This window comes from Cebus imitator, unplaced genomic scaffold (assembly GCF_001604975.1).
Source record: "Cebus imitator isolate Cc_AM_T3 unplaced genomic scaffold, Cebus_imitator-1.0 Scaffold202, whole genome shotgun sequence".
NCBI classification, from domain to species: domain Eukaryota; kingdom Metazoa; phylum Chordata; class Mammalia; order Primates; family Cebidae; genus Cebus; species Cebus imitator.
The window spans coordinates 2,584,002-2,600,101 of record NW_016107517.1 but is presented as its reverse complement, the minus strand read 5'-3'; the positions used below and the strand labels follow the sequence as shown (position 1 = coordinate 2,600,101).

General features: G+C 38.2%; 1 protein-coding gene across 50 annotated transcripts in view; it reads left to right on the top strand.

Annotated features, from left to right (window-relative positions):
- The window catches only part of MAP4K4 (mitogen-activated protein kinase kinase kinase kinase 4), a 190,617-nt gene that overhangs the window by 120,603 nt on the left and 53,914 nt on the right, over positions 1 to 16,100 (top strand). For all 50 annotated transcript variants that reach the window (XM_037745504.1, XM_037745494.1, XM_017547909.2 and 47 more), the window contains exons 4-9: positions 3,610 to 3,735; positions 5,266 to 5,376; positions 9,561 to 9,651; positions 11,787 to 11,917; positions 13,631 to 13,685; positions 15,137 to 15,215. In XM_037745504.1, coding sequence (XP_037601432.1) covers positions 3,610 to 3,735; positions 5,266 to 5,376; positions 9,561 to 9,651; positions 11,787 to 11,917; positions 13,631 to 13,685; positions 15,137 to 15,215 — 593 coding nt within the window. The remainder of the gene's footprint in view (positions 1 to 3,609; positions 3,736 to 5,265; positions 5,377 to 9,560; positions 9,652 to 11,786; positions 11,918 to 13,630; positions 13,686 to 15,136; positions 15,216 to 16,100) is intronic.

Here is a 16,100-nt window from a genome sequence, read left to right as displayed (position 1 = left end):
AGTCTAAATATTTTGTAATTCTTAATTATTACGCAGGAATCCTCTCATGGGAGAATCATAGGTAGCATTAGCTTTCTGTTAAGAAGTGAAAGCTACTGGCAGAGTGTGATGGGGAACAAAATGACCCTGCGAAGCTTTAGCCACTGCAGGGAGTGGAGGTAGGCAAGGGTAAGAGATGGATCGATAAGACAAGTCTGGACAGTCCAGTAAAATTCACCATTGTATGAAGCTTTTATTACAGGAACAAAATTAAAATCAATATTTTGATTTTCCCCTATTCTAGTTCAACATTGTTGTTTTGTTTCTGTGTAGTTTTTATACCCCAAATCCTTACAGATTTGCTGATTCTTGGATAAAAGAAGAAAAACTGTTAGTTCACTTTTTGGTCACCCAGCTGCAGTTGAGTGTAAGGAAAATGGGATGTTTGGCTTTTTAGGGCACATATTTAACCATGGGCCTTATCCTGGGAGTGACACCACATGCCTTTTCAACGGGGCCTGTTTATGGCTACTTGCATGTGCTAACGCTTTTTAGGAGCCTACCCGACTTGACAAGCCTCACTAGGGCTGTGTCAGGCCACTCACTGCTTAGTCAAGAGGCCTCTCAGAAACCCCCAGATACCACTGATAGTGAGTTGTGGTGAGTCAGGAGGGAGCAGGCTCCATGTGCCCCATGCCAGCAAGCCCTGGCCACTGTTGCTCGTCATACTGCATGTTGATACATATGTGCACAGGGCACAAGATAAAACTTGAGGCATTAGGTTTACTACTTTTATTTGGGGTGTGCTTTCTTGGGTAATAAAAATTGTTACCCTTTTCTGTTTTAGAATAAAATTCCTTTGAAGCAAGTTCTCAAATAGAAGTGTTTCCATGTTTTACTAGCTAAACACTGGTTTTGTTTAGAATTAAGATGGTTATCTGTTGTTGAGTATCTCATTTTTCATTGCTACTTTCAACATGATCATATTTAAATCTCAGATTGAAATCATACGTGTTTGGTAGGACTTTCCTATATGCAGAGTTTGAATGAGAATTATATCAACTGTATTGGGTCATGTTACTCTGCTGCCATATTTGTAGTCATCATCTATTAAAATCACATGACAAGTGTGCTTGTAGAATATGTAGTTGTGCATCGCTTAACAGTGGAGATATGTTCTCAGAAATGCATCATTATGCAATTTTGCTGTTGTCCATCATGAAAGTGTGTTTATGTAAGCCTAGATGGTACACTCGGGCTACCTAGTATGGCCTATTGCTCCTAGGCTGCAGACTTGTACAACATACTACTGTACTGAGTAGTGTAGGCAATTGTAACATAATGGCAGGGAGTTGTGTATCTAAACATAGAAAAGGGATTGTGAAAATATGTTGTGAAAGATGAAATGTGGTACTCCCACATAGAGCTCTGACCATTAATGGAGCTTATAGTGCTGGAAGTTGATCTGGGTGAGTGAGTGAGTGAGTGAATGAGTGAGTAAATGTGAAGGACTGGTACGTTACTATACAGTACTGTAGACTTCATAAACATTGTACACTTAGGATATATTAAATTTGTAAAAACATTCTTTCTTCAGTAATAAATTAACCCTAGGTTACTGTAACTCTTTTACTTTATAAAACCTTTAAATTCTTCTGTAATAAATCCCTGTCTTCAGGGATATTGATACCTCCACATCTTGTCCCAGTAGAATATCTTCAAGGGCAGTAGCAACACATAGATCTGTCATCTCTTACAATAATAATACCTTCTTAGGGATACCTCCTGAAGGATCTGCCTGAGGCTGTTGTAAGTTGACTTTTTTAAAAAAAGTAAATAAGAGTACACTTTAATATAACAATAAAAGTGTAGTCTAGTAAACAAACTAGTCATTTATTACTAAGTATTATGTACTGTACATAACTATATGCAATACTTTCATACGACTGGCTGTGCAGCAGATTTGTTTACACCAGGAACACCACAGTGTCACTAGGTGACGAGAATTTTTCAGCTTCATTTGTAATTTTATGGGTTCACTGTTGTTGTATTTGCAGTCCTTTGTTGACTAAAACATTACGTAGTGCATGGCTGTACTATAATATTGTAACGTTTGTATTTTGGAACCAAGCTGTAAAGCCACCGTCTTGAGAATTACTGTTCTAAGACGACTGTCTTGTTATACATTTGTTTTCTAAAGCAGTAATGTACAACTGAAGTTTGTATTTTAAAAATTATTTTTTTCCATTTGGTGTCATTAATAGCTAATTAATGATGTTGCAGCTTTTATCTTAAAGTATAATATTTGCAAATCAAACTTCCTTTAGGCTTGTAAGGTCTTAAGAGTAGTTCTAGAGGTGCTAGACGGAAGCAGTAAGTAGGCTTCTTCCAAGTTGTGTGTGTGAGTGTGCACGCATTACACATGCATGTGTGCGCGCACACACACATCTAGGCTACTCAGAGCCCCTACTCTTCCCTGGAGAGAGAAGGACATCAGTTATGAGTGGGATGGTTATGTCAGTGTAGAAAAGTAAGGACATTTTACGAGACTAGTTATCTTTTCCTTTTGAAAATGTACACAGTATAGGGGATTCTAGAGATCTGGTCATCAGATTTCTCTTGATCTTATACTGTGCTTTCCTAATCAAGGCAGATTTTCCCTTTCCTGCACAGTTTCTCTTCTTTCTCACTTTAACTCTGCTTTCCCCTCATTCTGTACTAACTACAAATCTTTCTTAACCATTTACAGGTAGTATATCATGTGTATGTAACAAGGAACAGAGTGCCTACCTGGCTGGTGTGCACAGCTTCTTTCCAGGTGTATATATGAGAGACAGGTGGAGATCACAAGACTTCTCAGTCTTTGTCATTCACAAGGGCAACATTTTATTTTCCAGACCTGCGTCACTATCTGCTTCCTTCATTCCCCGCCCTAATATTCTCACACAAACTCTGGGTTTCTTCCTCTGCTCATCTTATTTCAGTAAACCAAGAATCTAGGAATCAAGTCTGAAACAACCTGCTCAGTGATGTTTTGTTACTGAGGCCCACTGGACTCAGCTGATCCTCTTTTCGTGTTAGTGGATTCTCACTGAGCCACACAGTCATGGACTATACCACTAGCCTGCATTTATGTATTCAGTGCTCTGCCTTGTCTTCACTATAGGGTGCTGTCATGCAGGGTTGTTAGAGGTAAATGTTTCCTGGACTTACATGGACCAAATGATCTGTGTTTGCAAAGCAAACAGACTTTCCAAGTGATAAGTTCAGATAGTATCAGTCATTTCCCTTTTTTGGTCCCATTTTTATAGCTGAACAAACAGGCTCAGAGAAGTGGAGTGCATTGCCTGAGGTCACAGTTAGTGGGAGAGCGGGCCGGACAGTCCCCTCACGCTGTCCCTGCGACTCTCCATGTTTGCCTTTACGTTCTATGCATCACATCCTGTAATCACTCTTAAAAGGATGAATTCTCTAAGGTCCCTGTTCTTGGCGCCAGGATAAAGTAAATGTATATGTGCTCCTGCTCCTGGAGGATGGGGAACTTTTGTTCCTTTCATTATTGTATCTAGTGTGGGGGAAGTCATGTACATTATTCAGTAGCCACACATTTTATTTTTATTTTTTCTTAAGGATGAAGAAGAAGAAATCAAACTGGAGATAAATATGCTAAAGAAATATTCTCATCACAGAAATATTGCAACATATTATGGTGCTTTCATCAAAAAGAGCCCTCCAGGACATGATGACCAACTCTGGGTAGGTGGATATTTCCTGAGCATTTGTGGGCATTCCATTTTGCTTGTATTGTAAGGGCATGGCTGGGGTGGGGGCTGAGAGGGAAGAAAAACAACAAAGAGGGGCAGTAAGTAGCTGGCAGGTTCTAAAGGCTTCCTTGACCTGTATCTATGGGTTGACTATGTACTGGTTGTTTATTTTGATGTTGATTGCACATTGCATAGAAAAAAGTTAACTTTGTGTTTCAGGAGTAAAATGGTAGCGTCTAGAACAAATGTGACCAAATAGCAAGGAAATCAGGAGCTTGAAAGCAATACTAAAAACTTTTTTTATGGGAACCAAATTAATTTGAAAGCTCAGTCAATTGAGGTTACCACTTGGAAATAAGAGACAGATCTCAAGAAGCAAACTTCTGTCAGCAACTTAATAATATTAATGATAATAGTTAATTAAAACAATTCCAGGGAAATTTCTGGAATTGACATATTCACCTTTATCTCTTTTTGAACACATTTATATTCAAGATAATGACCTTGAGATCACCATCAGATCTGTGGCAATCACATTATTTTATGCTCAAGGTATTGAACTTATAAAGCAGGAAGATAGATTAATACTTTTTCTATCAATATATTTTTAAAGACCATTATAAAATTAAGTAGAAGGGAAAAAATTTACTCCTATTATCATTGCCCAAATCAGATCATAGTTAAAATTTTAGAATAGTTTAATTCAGTTCATTTTCTAGGTACTTTAAACATATCATTGTGATCATATTGTTGAAACATTTAGATACCATAAATATTGCATTTAAAAAAATTGTAGGCCATGGGTGGTGGCTCACTCCTCTGATCCCAGCACTTTAGGAGTTTGAGGCCGGTGGATTACGAGGTCAGGAGATCAAGACCATTCAGGTTAACATGGTGAAACCCCGTCTCCACTAAAAATACAAACAGTTAGCTGGCTGTGGTGGCACACGCCTGTAGTCCCTGCTACTCGGGAGGCTGAGGCAAGAGAATCGAACCCAGGAGGCGGAGGTTGCAGTGAGCTGAGATCGCGCAACTGCACTCCAACCTGGGCGACAGAGCCAGACTCCCTTCTCAAAAACAATTGTATAAGTGCTTAAAAATAGCATTTTTTATTCGCATTAAACCCAGTTAATATAAAATATATTTTGAGGATCAAAAGTGAAAAATGGAATGTTTTTGAGGCAAAATGAAAAGAATGTTAGGGAATATTTGAATCAGGTATTTGATAATTGGGCAGTGATGAAGAGCAAAATAGTCCTCCTGTGCCTATGAGCACTTCAGAATCACTGCACTTGAGTGTGCTGTAGAATACCAGACACACTCAGTCTCCTGGACCAAATATACAGAGTGAATACACTGGACCGTGAAATTAGCTTTCAGTTATTTAGGTGCCTCCAAATTATCAATTATTTAGGAGCATCACATTTCCAGGTCTTTAGAAAAGAGAGAGCATGGTGGTTAATCTGGTTTTCCCAATTTCTCCAAGATGTGTTACTCACCTTGTGTCTTGTCTGCCCTGTAGCTTGTTATGGAGTTCTGTGGGGCTGGGTCCATTACAGACCTTGTGAAGAACACCAAAGGGAACACACTTAAAGAAGACTGGATTGCCTACATCTCCAGAGAAATCCTGAGGGTAAGAAAAGTGGGTGGCTACAGTGCTCCAACTCATTGTCCTTTGCTTCCATTTTATTTTTCCCAGCCGCAAGTATTTCTTTGCATTACTTATACCTGTATAGGTTATTCTCTTTGACAGTCAAGGGTTCTGCATATCTAGCTAGCTTTGGTAATTTAAGCTACATCATAATTTGACTCTGGTGGCAAGTATGTAAATAAGGTAGACTTAAGAAAAACAGTGTTTCTGTATTTACCTGAATTTACTTTCCAGGGCATCACAACATACCTATTGACAGCTTTCCTTTGGGTTAAAAGGAAATTAGAGTGGAGGGGAAGGGAAATAATTTCCAACTATTGTTTTTAAAGGAATCCTGTATATATGCTTATAAATCAATACTAATGGTGCTGAATGCTGGTTTTCAAAATAATCTTGAAGACTTTGGCATTAGCTACTAGAATCTATTACAATATTTATGAAGTAAAGTTCGAACGTTTCATGTTATTTACAGCCATTTGGAAAGCTGTCTAATGAACTTAGAGTAAGTTTCTGAACTACTGTTTTAGCAGCTTTTAAATGGTTCTTTTGAGTAGTAAAGGCATGTTGACAGCATAGGCAGAGGGTTTTTAGGATTTCATATTTGAGCGTTTCATGTAGCGGTATTACCAGTGAATCTGTTCCTTCATTTGGCTATCACAGTTTTTCTGTCTACTCCATTCCTGAATTATACACGGACATTACTTGGTTGCATTTCATTTACCTAACACATTTTTAAAATGAAGATTATGAAGTTAAATTGAAACACAATTCTTATGCTTCCCCCACTAATAAAAAAGTCTTATAAGTAACTAATTTTTTTAATAAGTAAAGTTATCCCACTTTTTGTATTTAAGATTCTTAGAGGATTGGGCAGTTTAAAAATTGATGTCTAGACTTCCTAGAGAAACGTTATTTTTAAAAAATTTATTTGGGTATTTATGTAGTCTTTGAAAGTACGCAATTCCCAGGCGGGGCGCAGTAGCTCACGCCTGTAATCCAAGCACTTTGGAGGCCAAGGTGGGCGGATCACCTGAGGTCTGGAGTTCAAGAAAATATGCAATTCCCTTAAGAAGACTAGTTGTAGGGGGTGGGGTAAGGTGATAGGAGAACCATCTTTTTATAAACACTTGCAAATGTCATTAAAATATCAGGGTCTTTTATGACTGTTATAGAAAGCAGAGCCTAAATGTGGAAACTAAGCCTCCTGCCTTATATGACCGTAAAGGAAGTCAGGTACTGTGCCAGATGTATTTATTAATAACTAAAACTCTTCAGCATGGTAGGCAGGATAGAACATTGGTTGAGTGGTTGGAAACTAGCATAAGTCAGACCTGTGTTTGAGTCCTGCCTCTGCTACTTATCTATAGCACACTCTGTTACTCAGCCTTCAGGACTTATTTTCTCCTCATCTATACATTTTAGATACCAGCCCTTTGAAATTACTTTTGTTAGGAGAATTAAATGAGTTAGTATATATTAATCATTTAATGTAGCATGTGGATACATAACTACCTATCAGCAAATATTAACTGTTGTCGTTATTCTTTTGTTTTAAACACCCACTCCCCTGCCATATACATCCCCACCCATGTACCCCCACCTCTACCTTCCTTGTATATAATTTTATTATGGGATCTCCGAAACAGAGAACTAGCTTTTAGCTTAACATCATAGACATCAAATGTATTTCAGACTTCAAAGACATCAAAGACAACTTAATGTGTTTCTATACCTGGGCAAGCACTGTTTACCTATCACGTATAATATGTACATTTAGCCATTTTACCATCAGTGATCTCCAATAACATTTAAAAGAAGCCCAACTTGTTTAATGCCTCTAAGTCAACTTGAGTGTGGTACATGAATGGACATATTTTTGAGACATAGCAAATCTTTTTCGCTTCACTGGGAACCTGAAACATGAGTTTCTCTCGCCTACGTTTCATCTAGAATGGGAGCTTTTCCTTGTGACAAAGGTAAAAACGAATGCCTCAGGGAGAGTTCATGTGTCACACAGTAGTGTGTTCATTATAGGGGTTACTGAGAGTTGGCTTTGGTAAAAAGAAGGCAAGATGATAAGCTGGAGGTGGGGTCACATGAGAAAGGAATGCAGCCACCCCCAGACAGATAACATGTGTTCTCAAGATGGTTGGGATTAGACAGTTTCTGTGGTGGCAAAATCTTTCCTTATTCCTCACTAGATGTTGGATTTAGACATTATGATTATTATGATCAGACCCTTTGAATGGTGAGGGTCCTAAGCAGGCAGGCCTCAGCCATTAGGGAAGTGTTTTTTGGAGCCAGAGCACTGTAACCCTCTGAACCACAAGGCTTCACAGCAAGACCAGCATGTTCTTTTCAGCCCACTTCCATGTTCACGTTCCACATAGCAGTTTCTCACTTTGGCTGAAATCAATACTTCATATTGAATATGGGAACTTAACAGTTTTCGATAACCAATACTCTATGACAGCCTTTGACTGCTCTTTTATTCTGTGACAATGCCTGATAAAGAGTTATGGGAAAAATGTTTCCTAGTTTAGAAACACTGATGGGTTTGTTTGAGGATAGATAGGTTCCTCGCTGAGTATTTGGACTTGGCATTTCTGCTAAGGAAGGATAATTGTGGCCTCATTTCTGGTATGGGACTAGTTGAACACACATACACTCCCAGGTACTTCATGGAAGAAAAATGTACTTACTGTTCAGAATAATCATAAGTTAACATTGTTGCAGAGCTATTAGACACACCTAATTCCCTGTAGAAGCAGTGATCCTATAGCAGTATAGACGGGAAAGCAGGCATTGTTCCATACATTTACTGCTAGTAATGAACAAGAGTGCATGTGAGCCACATTTGTTTGAGAAGATGTGGGTGCTTATGTTTGTTGTTAAGATAATCTTGTAAAAGTTTAAGAAGGAGGTTTTGCAGGTTAGAGAACAAAAATGAAGTGAAGTAATAGAAAGAGTAATTACGAAAAATTAGGGAAGTTAGCTTTTGTGTCTCTCCTTTTGCTGTTTGAAGATATACCATACTAAGAGGGGGGACTTTGTTCCTAACTATAGCAGTAAGGTACCATATATTTTTAGTGCTTTTTTCTCTAGTCAGTGCTTTGTGGTATAATACCGCACATCCTGTGTTGTGAAAAATAAACAGAGCTGTCACATAAGCTCTACTCTGTTTCATAGACAGACCAGTAAATGAATGTTTAGAAACCCCCTGTTAGAAAAATTAGTATTCTAGAGGAGCTGTTGTATTTAATTCATATCTTACAAAGTAATGATAACAATAAACCCCATAAAAAAAAAAGAGTAAACAGGAAAAACCAAATAACCCTTGTAATCTGCCCTTTTTGGATTGAGACATTTTAGAATAAATAGGTTGCTTGTATCTTAAGGAGGCGAGCTGTATGTTTGACTTCTGTAGCCGAGGACAGAATAAGTAATGAGTTGTGAGAATGATGCATTGCTGTCTTGTGGACCATATTTGGATGCAACATGTGTTTTTGTTCTTCCACCACCTCTCATAAGAGACAAGTTTTTGGGCCTCATTCCAGATACAAGGTCATCAAAAAGTGTTATATGCCCAGTAGGTTTGTTTCCTTGGGAAAGAAAGATATTTTATATGAACACAAGGCTCTTCTGACTGCACAGTCCTTTTATGCTTGGGGTGAGGTGGGATTGATCAGCACTTAGCAGTTTGTCACTGTGCAGTGGGAAAGCTAGCCATTGTTAAAGAGCCAGTTTTCAAAGCCCTCTCTTGCCCTTCGCTTTTCCCCTGAGATGTGTCTAGTTCAAATATGCCCATGGGGTCGCCCTCTAGACATTTAGCGTGGGAAAGGAACCACCCTGTACACAAATAGCACAAATTATAGCAGAGAAACGGCAGATGGTAATCTGCAGTGTATCTTAAAGGCACAGCTAGAAGTGGTCATGTTGCTCACACAGGGAACTTAACCTACTGGGAATGTGGAGGGTGGGGAGGACTTCTTTCTGTGTGTGTGGTAGTATTGGTGCTATCTTCCTGGGAATGAGCTAAGAGTGAAGTTAATGTTCATTAGCTCACAAAAATGATCCACATGTGTACTTTCTTATAAAAGGTGTGTTCCTGGCTGTTTATTTATAGTAACAAAAAACTAAAATTTAGGCCTGTCTTTTCTATTCAGGGACTGGCACATCTTCACATTCATCACGTGATTCACCGGGATATCAAGGGCCAGAATGTGTTACTGACCGAGAATGCAGAGGTGAAACTTGGTATGTAATGGATGTGCGACGTGATCTCATACTTGCACCTGGTACAAGCCAGCTGCACTCCCAGCTCTGCTTCCATCTAGCGAAAATTTCAGTCTGTTGCCCATGTTTTCTATTTCTGTTCTTAAGAATGTGGGAACTGAGCATATTGCTTACCCTGGCTCCAGCCTTCCCACTTCCATGTTTGTATGTTTGTTCACCTCTCTGCCCATCTCCCCCTTCTATATACAGCAGCCAGACTGATCTTCAGATCAGACCATGCCACTTACCTACTTATAGACCCTTAATGGCTTCCTACTTTACTTTGGATAAAACCTGCATTTCTCACCCTTGCCCATGAAAAGCCATGTAAGATCTGACCCGTGCAACTTTTCCCTCCTTATTTTATGTCCCTCTTTACTTCTCCCTTCATCAATTACTGTCTTATTTTCTTTTTTTTTAAGCTTAGGGCCTTTGTATAACTATTTCCCATTGGGAAGACTTGACTTCAATTTTGAAGTCAGTTTTTTTTCTCACGTTCAGGGGCCTTTCCGACCTCTGATCTGTCTTGGGCCCTGGTGCTTGTTTCTTTCATAGTATTATTCACAATTTATAGTTCTGTGATTGTTTGTTTACTTCTGTTACTGTTTCCTTTGTCAGAATGTGAGTTCTGGGAATGCAGCAACTATTGTATTACCCAGCACCTAGCATAATGACTTTATTGTAGTAGGTGCTTGATAAATTTCTGCTTGGATAGATAATTATAGCCCATGGTGTTTTCCTAGAGTTATTTACAAGGGTTCTTTTAAATTTCTTGTTTCCCTTAGCTGGGTCTGAACTCATTCGAATCACTTTCATCTAAGTGTTGTATCAAATTTTTAAACAGAGTTTGTATTAATTTTTCTTCCACTAACACATCACAAAATTTTTTATGTTTATGTGGGTCTAATCCACCTTTCTTTTAGAAATCATAGGCACAGCTGTTGTACTGTAAAAGTAAGATCTTCATAGTCAATTTCTTGCATAGTGTCTGTGTTTGTTGGTCTTCTGTCCAATTGGAAACTCCCCTCAAGGCTAAGATAGGAAGCACTTGAGCAGTTCTACCAAATGACTCAGTGAGCTGTTTGTTCCCTGTACTGGTCTCCTGGTACCGGCCTGTGATAGTCCCCGAGTGATCACTTAGTGATTGGTTACCATTGCCTTCTAAATTTCTGTGATTGCTTAGGCTTCCTGCACTGACCGGCTGGCCCATGTGTCTCTGGTTCCTGCACTGACTGGCCTCTGTGTTTCTCTCTCTAGAGGAGCACTCAGTGAGTGAGTCCACACCCTGGACAAACCATTTTCTGAGCATGTTCTGTGCATAGAAGTTGAATCTATGATCCCTGTAACTCATCTCAGCATGGGCTCCTCCACCTTTGCAGGTTCCTGCTTGGGTAATGGCCGTGTGTGTAGTGATAGTGTTGGCAGTGACTGATGGCAGGCATTCCGTTAGAGGTCATGGTCTTCCTGCCAGCTCTGCCTGCCATCTTTGAACTTTCCTCTAGACCACCACCACCATCCAATTGGGTGGGATGCAGAAGTCACTGAAAAATCAGCAGAAGTCCCAAGTGCTTTAGCGGGTGTTTATGAACATGTGATTTAACTTGATTTTCTTTATTTGATTCAGTACTGTGTTCTTTTCAAGAAAACATTTGTGGTTTTCTTATATTTATGGTTATTAAAGATAAGAAAGTATATTTCTTATATACTTATAAGAAGTATACTGCTTAAGAAGGTAAGTCAAGTGCATCTCAGTCAGTTCTCCTGAACCTGGGGCTCTCTGTGACTTGATCTTGTTTGTGGCAGTTCTCTGAAAGCACTCAAGGTTGTGGTTCATTTACAAGGCCCTCTGCTGGCCACTGTTGGAGAAGCTGGGGAGGCAGCCAGATCCAGGCCTCCCAGGAGCTTCTGGACTACTTGGTAGAGGATCTCGCAGTTTTGGTGGCTTTACTGTGGAAGGGCACTCCTGACCAGTGTTGCCTGCCTTGAAGAGGATTGCATATTCATGAAACACCAATGTTTCAGTTTACTATAAAGACATTTCCTCCTTGAGTTTTTCCCCAAGTATGTCTGGTTTGTAATTGTATTTCATTTTGTCTTCCTTTCTCTTCCTCCCACAGTCGACTTTGGTGTGAGTGCTCAGCTGGACAGGACGGTGGGGCGCAGAAATACATTCATAGGCACTCCCTACTGGATGGCTCCTGAGGTGATCGCCTGTGACGAGAACCCAGATGCCACCTATGATTACAGAGTAAGAGGCACCTGCTCCATAGGCCTTTGCAGGGCCACTGGCGGGATGGGGGCTTTACTTACAAATTACACACTCCTTGTCTGCCTGCTTTTTCAGGGAGGAAGATCTTCAGTGAGGAAAATTTCAGGTGCAAATTTTCCAGGACAGTATTCAGATGCCATCTTTTTTGTCCATTTGCATCACGTGACTGTGTTCTCACTAAGAAATACACTGGTTTCAAAGCAGTCTGGAGCACTTTGTCGTGGCTAGAACTTTTCGCTCCTATTTGCTATCCTTTTTAACTTGAAGGATATATTAGAATCAAATATTTATTCTTTTTAAAATATTGCCAATTATAGTAATAGTTTCATTTGAGTAAAATTTTATATATTTTTTTGAACAGCTTTACAGCTTTGATTTGGTACACAAATTTATTTAAATTATTAGAGTGACCTCTAGGGACTTGAATCAATAATGCACTTTAAAAAAAATTGAGATGTAAATCTGTATTTGTTATCAAACTCAGGTTACTATTTTTATAAAAACTATTTTTAAAAATCCATGCCTTAATTAGATGAACCTGTTGTCTAATATTCTCCCCTCTAGATTTGTCTCATTACTTCTTTATGCCATTTAGCTTAGTTTGTTTCCTGTAAACTGGAAAGGCTTAATTTGTGTCAAGCAAGATCACCACTGGGGAGGTGAAGGTGGAGGTGCTTTGTTTTGCCTTGAAGCAGGGGGCGTGCAGAACTGCTCATCCCCCACTTATGTTGCCAGGAGTGGCCACTGGGGTAGGGTAATGAGCCCCTTTGTGTACCCCAATAGTATAGAAAGCTTAGGGGAGGAATGATAGGTCTCTCCATTTTGTTGTATTCAGACATATGTGTCTGAACTTTGTAATGTAAATATAGATTATTTAGAAAAACTCTTAAATTGAGCAACTTTAATTCATTGGTTAGGATAGCATATAAACAAATATATAGTCATGACAGTAAGTATCCCCATCTACTTTTCAAAAATCTTTTTTTGGATTTTAAGAAATATCATCTGATAGGACTTTTGTACATCAGGCAGTGTTTAATGAGTACCTGCCAATACAAAAGTAAATAAAATGGCAAAAACACCTGCCATCATGGAACTTATTTTTGGGCAGAAAGTGAAGTTTAATTCAAATTTTAAATTTAGTATTTCAGTTGAATCAGGAAAAAAAAAATTCCTTGTGTAGAAAACCAGCTGACTTGTTTGGTTTGCAGGTGGGTGGGGATGCTTAGTGGCATGATTTGAATTAGTGAACCACGTTAGGTTTTATGAATTCAATGGTGAACATTTTGTAAAAAATGCTTTCTGGCCTTTAAACTTTAAAATCTTAAGTTTGAGTTACCAACATTAAACATAAATCTGGGCCAGAAGTCTAAAGTATTAAATGCTTATGAAGAAACATACTGAATAGTAGACCATTCACGGAACATTTAGACAGAGGCTTTTAAGTGGACCAACTCTAGTTCATTCATAGATGTGAATGGTTTTAATTAACAAATGAATTTTCTCTTTCCATCCATCCGTCCATCCATCCATCCATCCATCCATCCAGCGTTCTACAAATGTGTTTGTGCTTTTAATTTTCTGGCAAACTTCCTTTTGGATTATATAGCAACGTTGTGTAAATAGCCAGAAATGTAAGTTAGTGGCTTTGTAGCTACTCTAGTATCCATACATACTGTTTTATTTTTGCAGAGTGATCTTTGGTCTTGTGGCATTACAGCCATTGAGATGGCAGAAGGTGCTCCCCGTAAGTAATTTTCTTTTCTTTTTAGCTCACTTGTTACGTGTAACTTAAACCCCTCCCAAGACTTCAAAAAGAACAGCTCAGCTCCATGGATAAAGGCATTTCTGGTGGACTGTTTAGATGAAGGCATCATAAATATAGTTAAGTTTTAGATGTAAAAGAAATTCTTGGCAACCACTGTTACTATTCCTTTTGGAGATCTCTAGGAGTCCCATAGGCTGCATTTTCTTTTATTTAAGTTGCACTCACATATGTGACCTGAAGTAGTGCCGAGATCAGATAGTTAAGTAGTAAGTTTTCTTTTTACATTTTAAATTGGATAGTTCAGTGAAACTAGTCCTAACACATGAAATTTTAATATTACTTAAGTTTTGACTTAACTAAAGGAGGCATAACTTTATTTATGGTATAATTTTTTTGTGTGTGTTAAGTGAAATTTTGTGTTTGCTTCTCCATTGAATTCAATAATGAGAACTTGATATAAATCATTTCTGATCACAGATGAGGTAGATTTGCAGAGAACAAAGGGAAAAAAATCACAGCATTTTCTGCTGGTCCCCATTTAAAAAGGTATACACAAAGAATGTATAACTGTGGCATGGGACATAGTTGCTGCTGAATAAATATTTGTTGAATGAATGAGAATAATTGTTGACAGTTAAAAATTAGTTTTTAATACAGAAATAGAGATCTGCCTTAAACACCATACATTCCCTTGTGCTTCTTTCTAAGGAAGTGAAGCAGGGAAGTACCACCTCATCCTTAGTCTCATTTTTTGTTCTCAAGGGGAATAGCATTGTCTGCCTCTCCTCATTGCCCAGGTGCCTTATAAGAGTCTTTTGAAGGTAAATAAACACACGAAAATGCACATTGCATATAGTGACATAGTAATGCCTACCGTGTGTGCCTAATAGACCTTTATTGGGTGAGTGATAAGAGTACAAACAGCAATTGCACAGAATTAAACAATTCCACTTTACACTCAATTTTTGTTCCTTCTAGTATTTTTAGCTATAACAACGAACAGTTAGCATTTCTGGAGGGCCTAACTGTACTCATTCTGTTCCCAGGCATTGTGTGAAAGCCTTTGAAAGCCATATCTGATTTAATCTCAACAGCAACTCTATGAAAATACAATCATTTTAATTGGAATCTTAAAGATAGTTTAACAACTTAAGTGTTAGCTCCTTTAAGAATTTGATTTATGAAAACTTTCCAATGTCTTTTTGAAAATGTATATTCATCTCATTGCTCTTATCCTCCCACTTTGCTATTTTTAAATGGGACATTCAAGGTATGCCCTGGAGTTCATAACTAGATGTCTGGACTGCTTGGTATGAAGTATATCAGTCAGACGATGGGCCAGAGCATTTCATGTTATTTATGAGTGAGCCCTAGAAATCAAGAATGAGTAAAATAAGTGCCATACTGACACAACCGTCTCCTCTCCCCAGCTCTCTGTGACATGCATCCAATGAGAGCACTGTTTCTCATTCCCAGAAACCCTCCTCCCCGGCTGAAGTCAAAAAAATGGTAAGCTATATACAGTTTTTTGTTGTTCTTTTCCTTTTTTTTTTTATTGTTTCTTTTTAGTTATACTTTCTTCTGAGATAAAATTCTGGCCCTTCTAATTTTGGGGAACACAGGAGCTGGTTCTCCAAAACACCAAATAAAAGGTGCGTTGTTTTTTTTAAATGAGATTTTTCTTCATAAATTCTGAATTACAAAACAGTGACAAATGACCATATGAAACACCATAACATGGCTAAACACAAATGTTCTATTTTAATATTTAGGTATTCTTTTAAGTGTAATATACTTCTAAACATCTTTCCATTAAAGAAAGAAAGCTGTGTTGACTTGTAGTTCTTCACATGAAGGAGGATTTTAAAATTAATGGAGGCTTTTACTGTAATTATTATTTTTTAATTGAAGTTAGACATACCAGTTTTCAATGCAGAATAGCACAGAATGGTTCTGTCTTCTTTTGCTGTCACTTTTCCTTCTCCTTGTAACTCGCATACATTTGTCAAACAGAGTACTGATACCCGCAGAAAGAGAGAAGGATGACTTTCCCTGAGAAAGGCTGTTAGGATTGCAGCATTGTGGGAACATGTTGAGTTAGTTGTAAAATCTTGAAGGAAGACAGTATTTTGGGTTCTTCCGAGAATTTTACCCCCTCTTTCTTTCCTGAACTTCTTTCTGGGTCCTTTCCCATTAGTTCTGGTCTGTACTCTGGCTCTTCATGCATGGCCTTCCCTCCTTTTTGTGTTCCTCCTTCTGTTTTTCTGGGCTCATCTATCTTACTGATTACTACCTAGTATATGGCTTTTTTTTTTTTTTTTTTTTTTTTTTTTTTTTTTTTTTTTTTTTTTTTTTTTTTTTTTTTTTTTTTTTTTTTTTTTTTTTTTTTTTTTT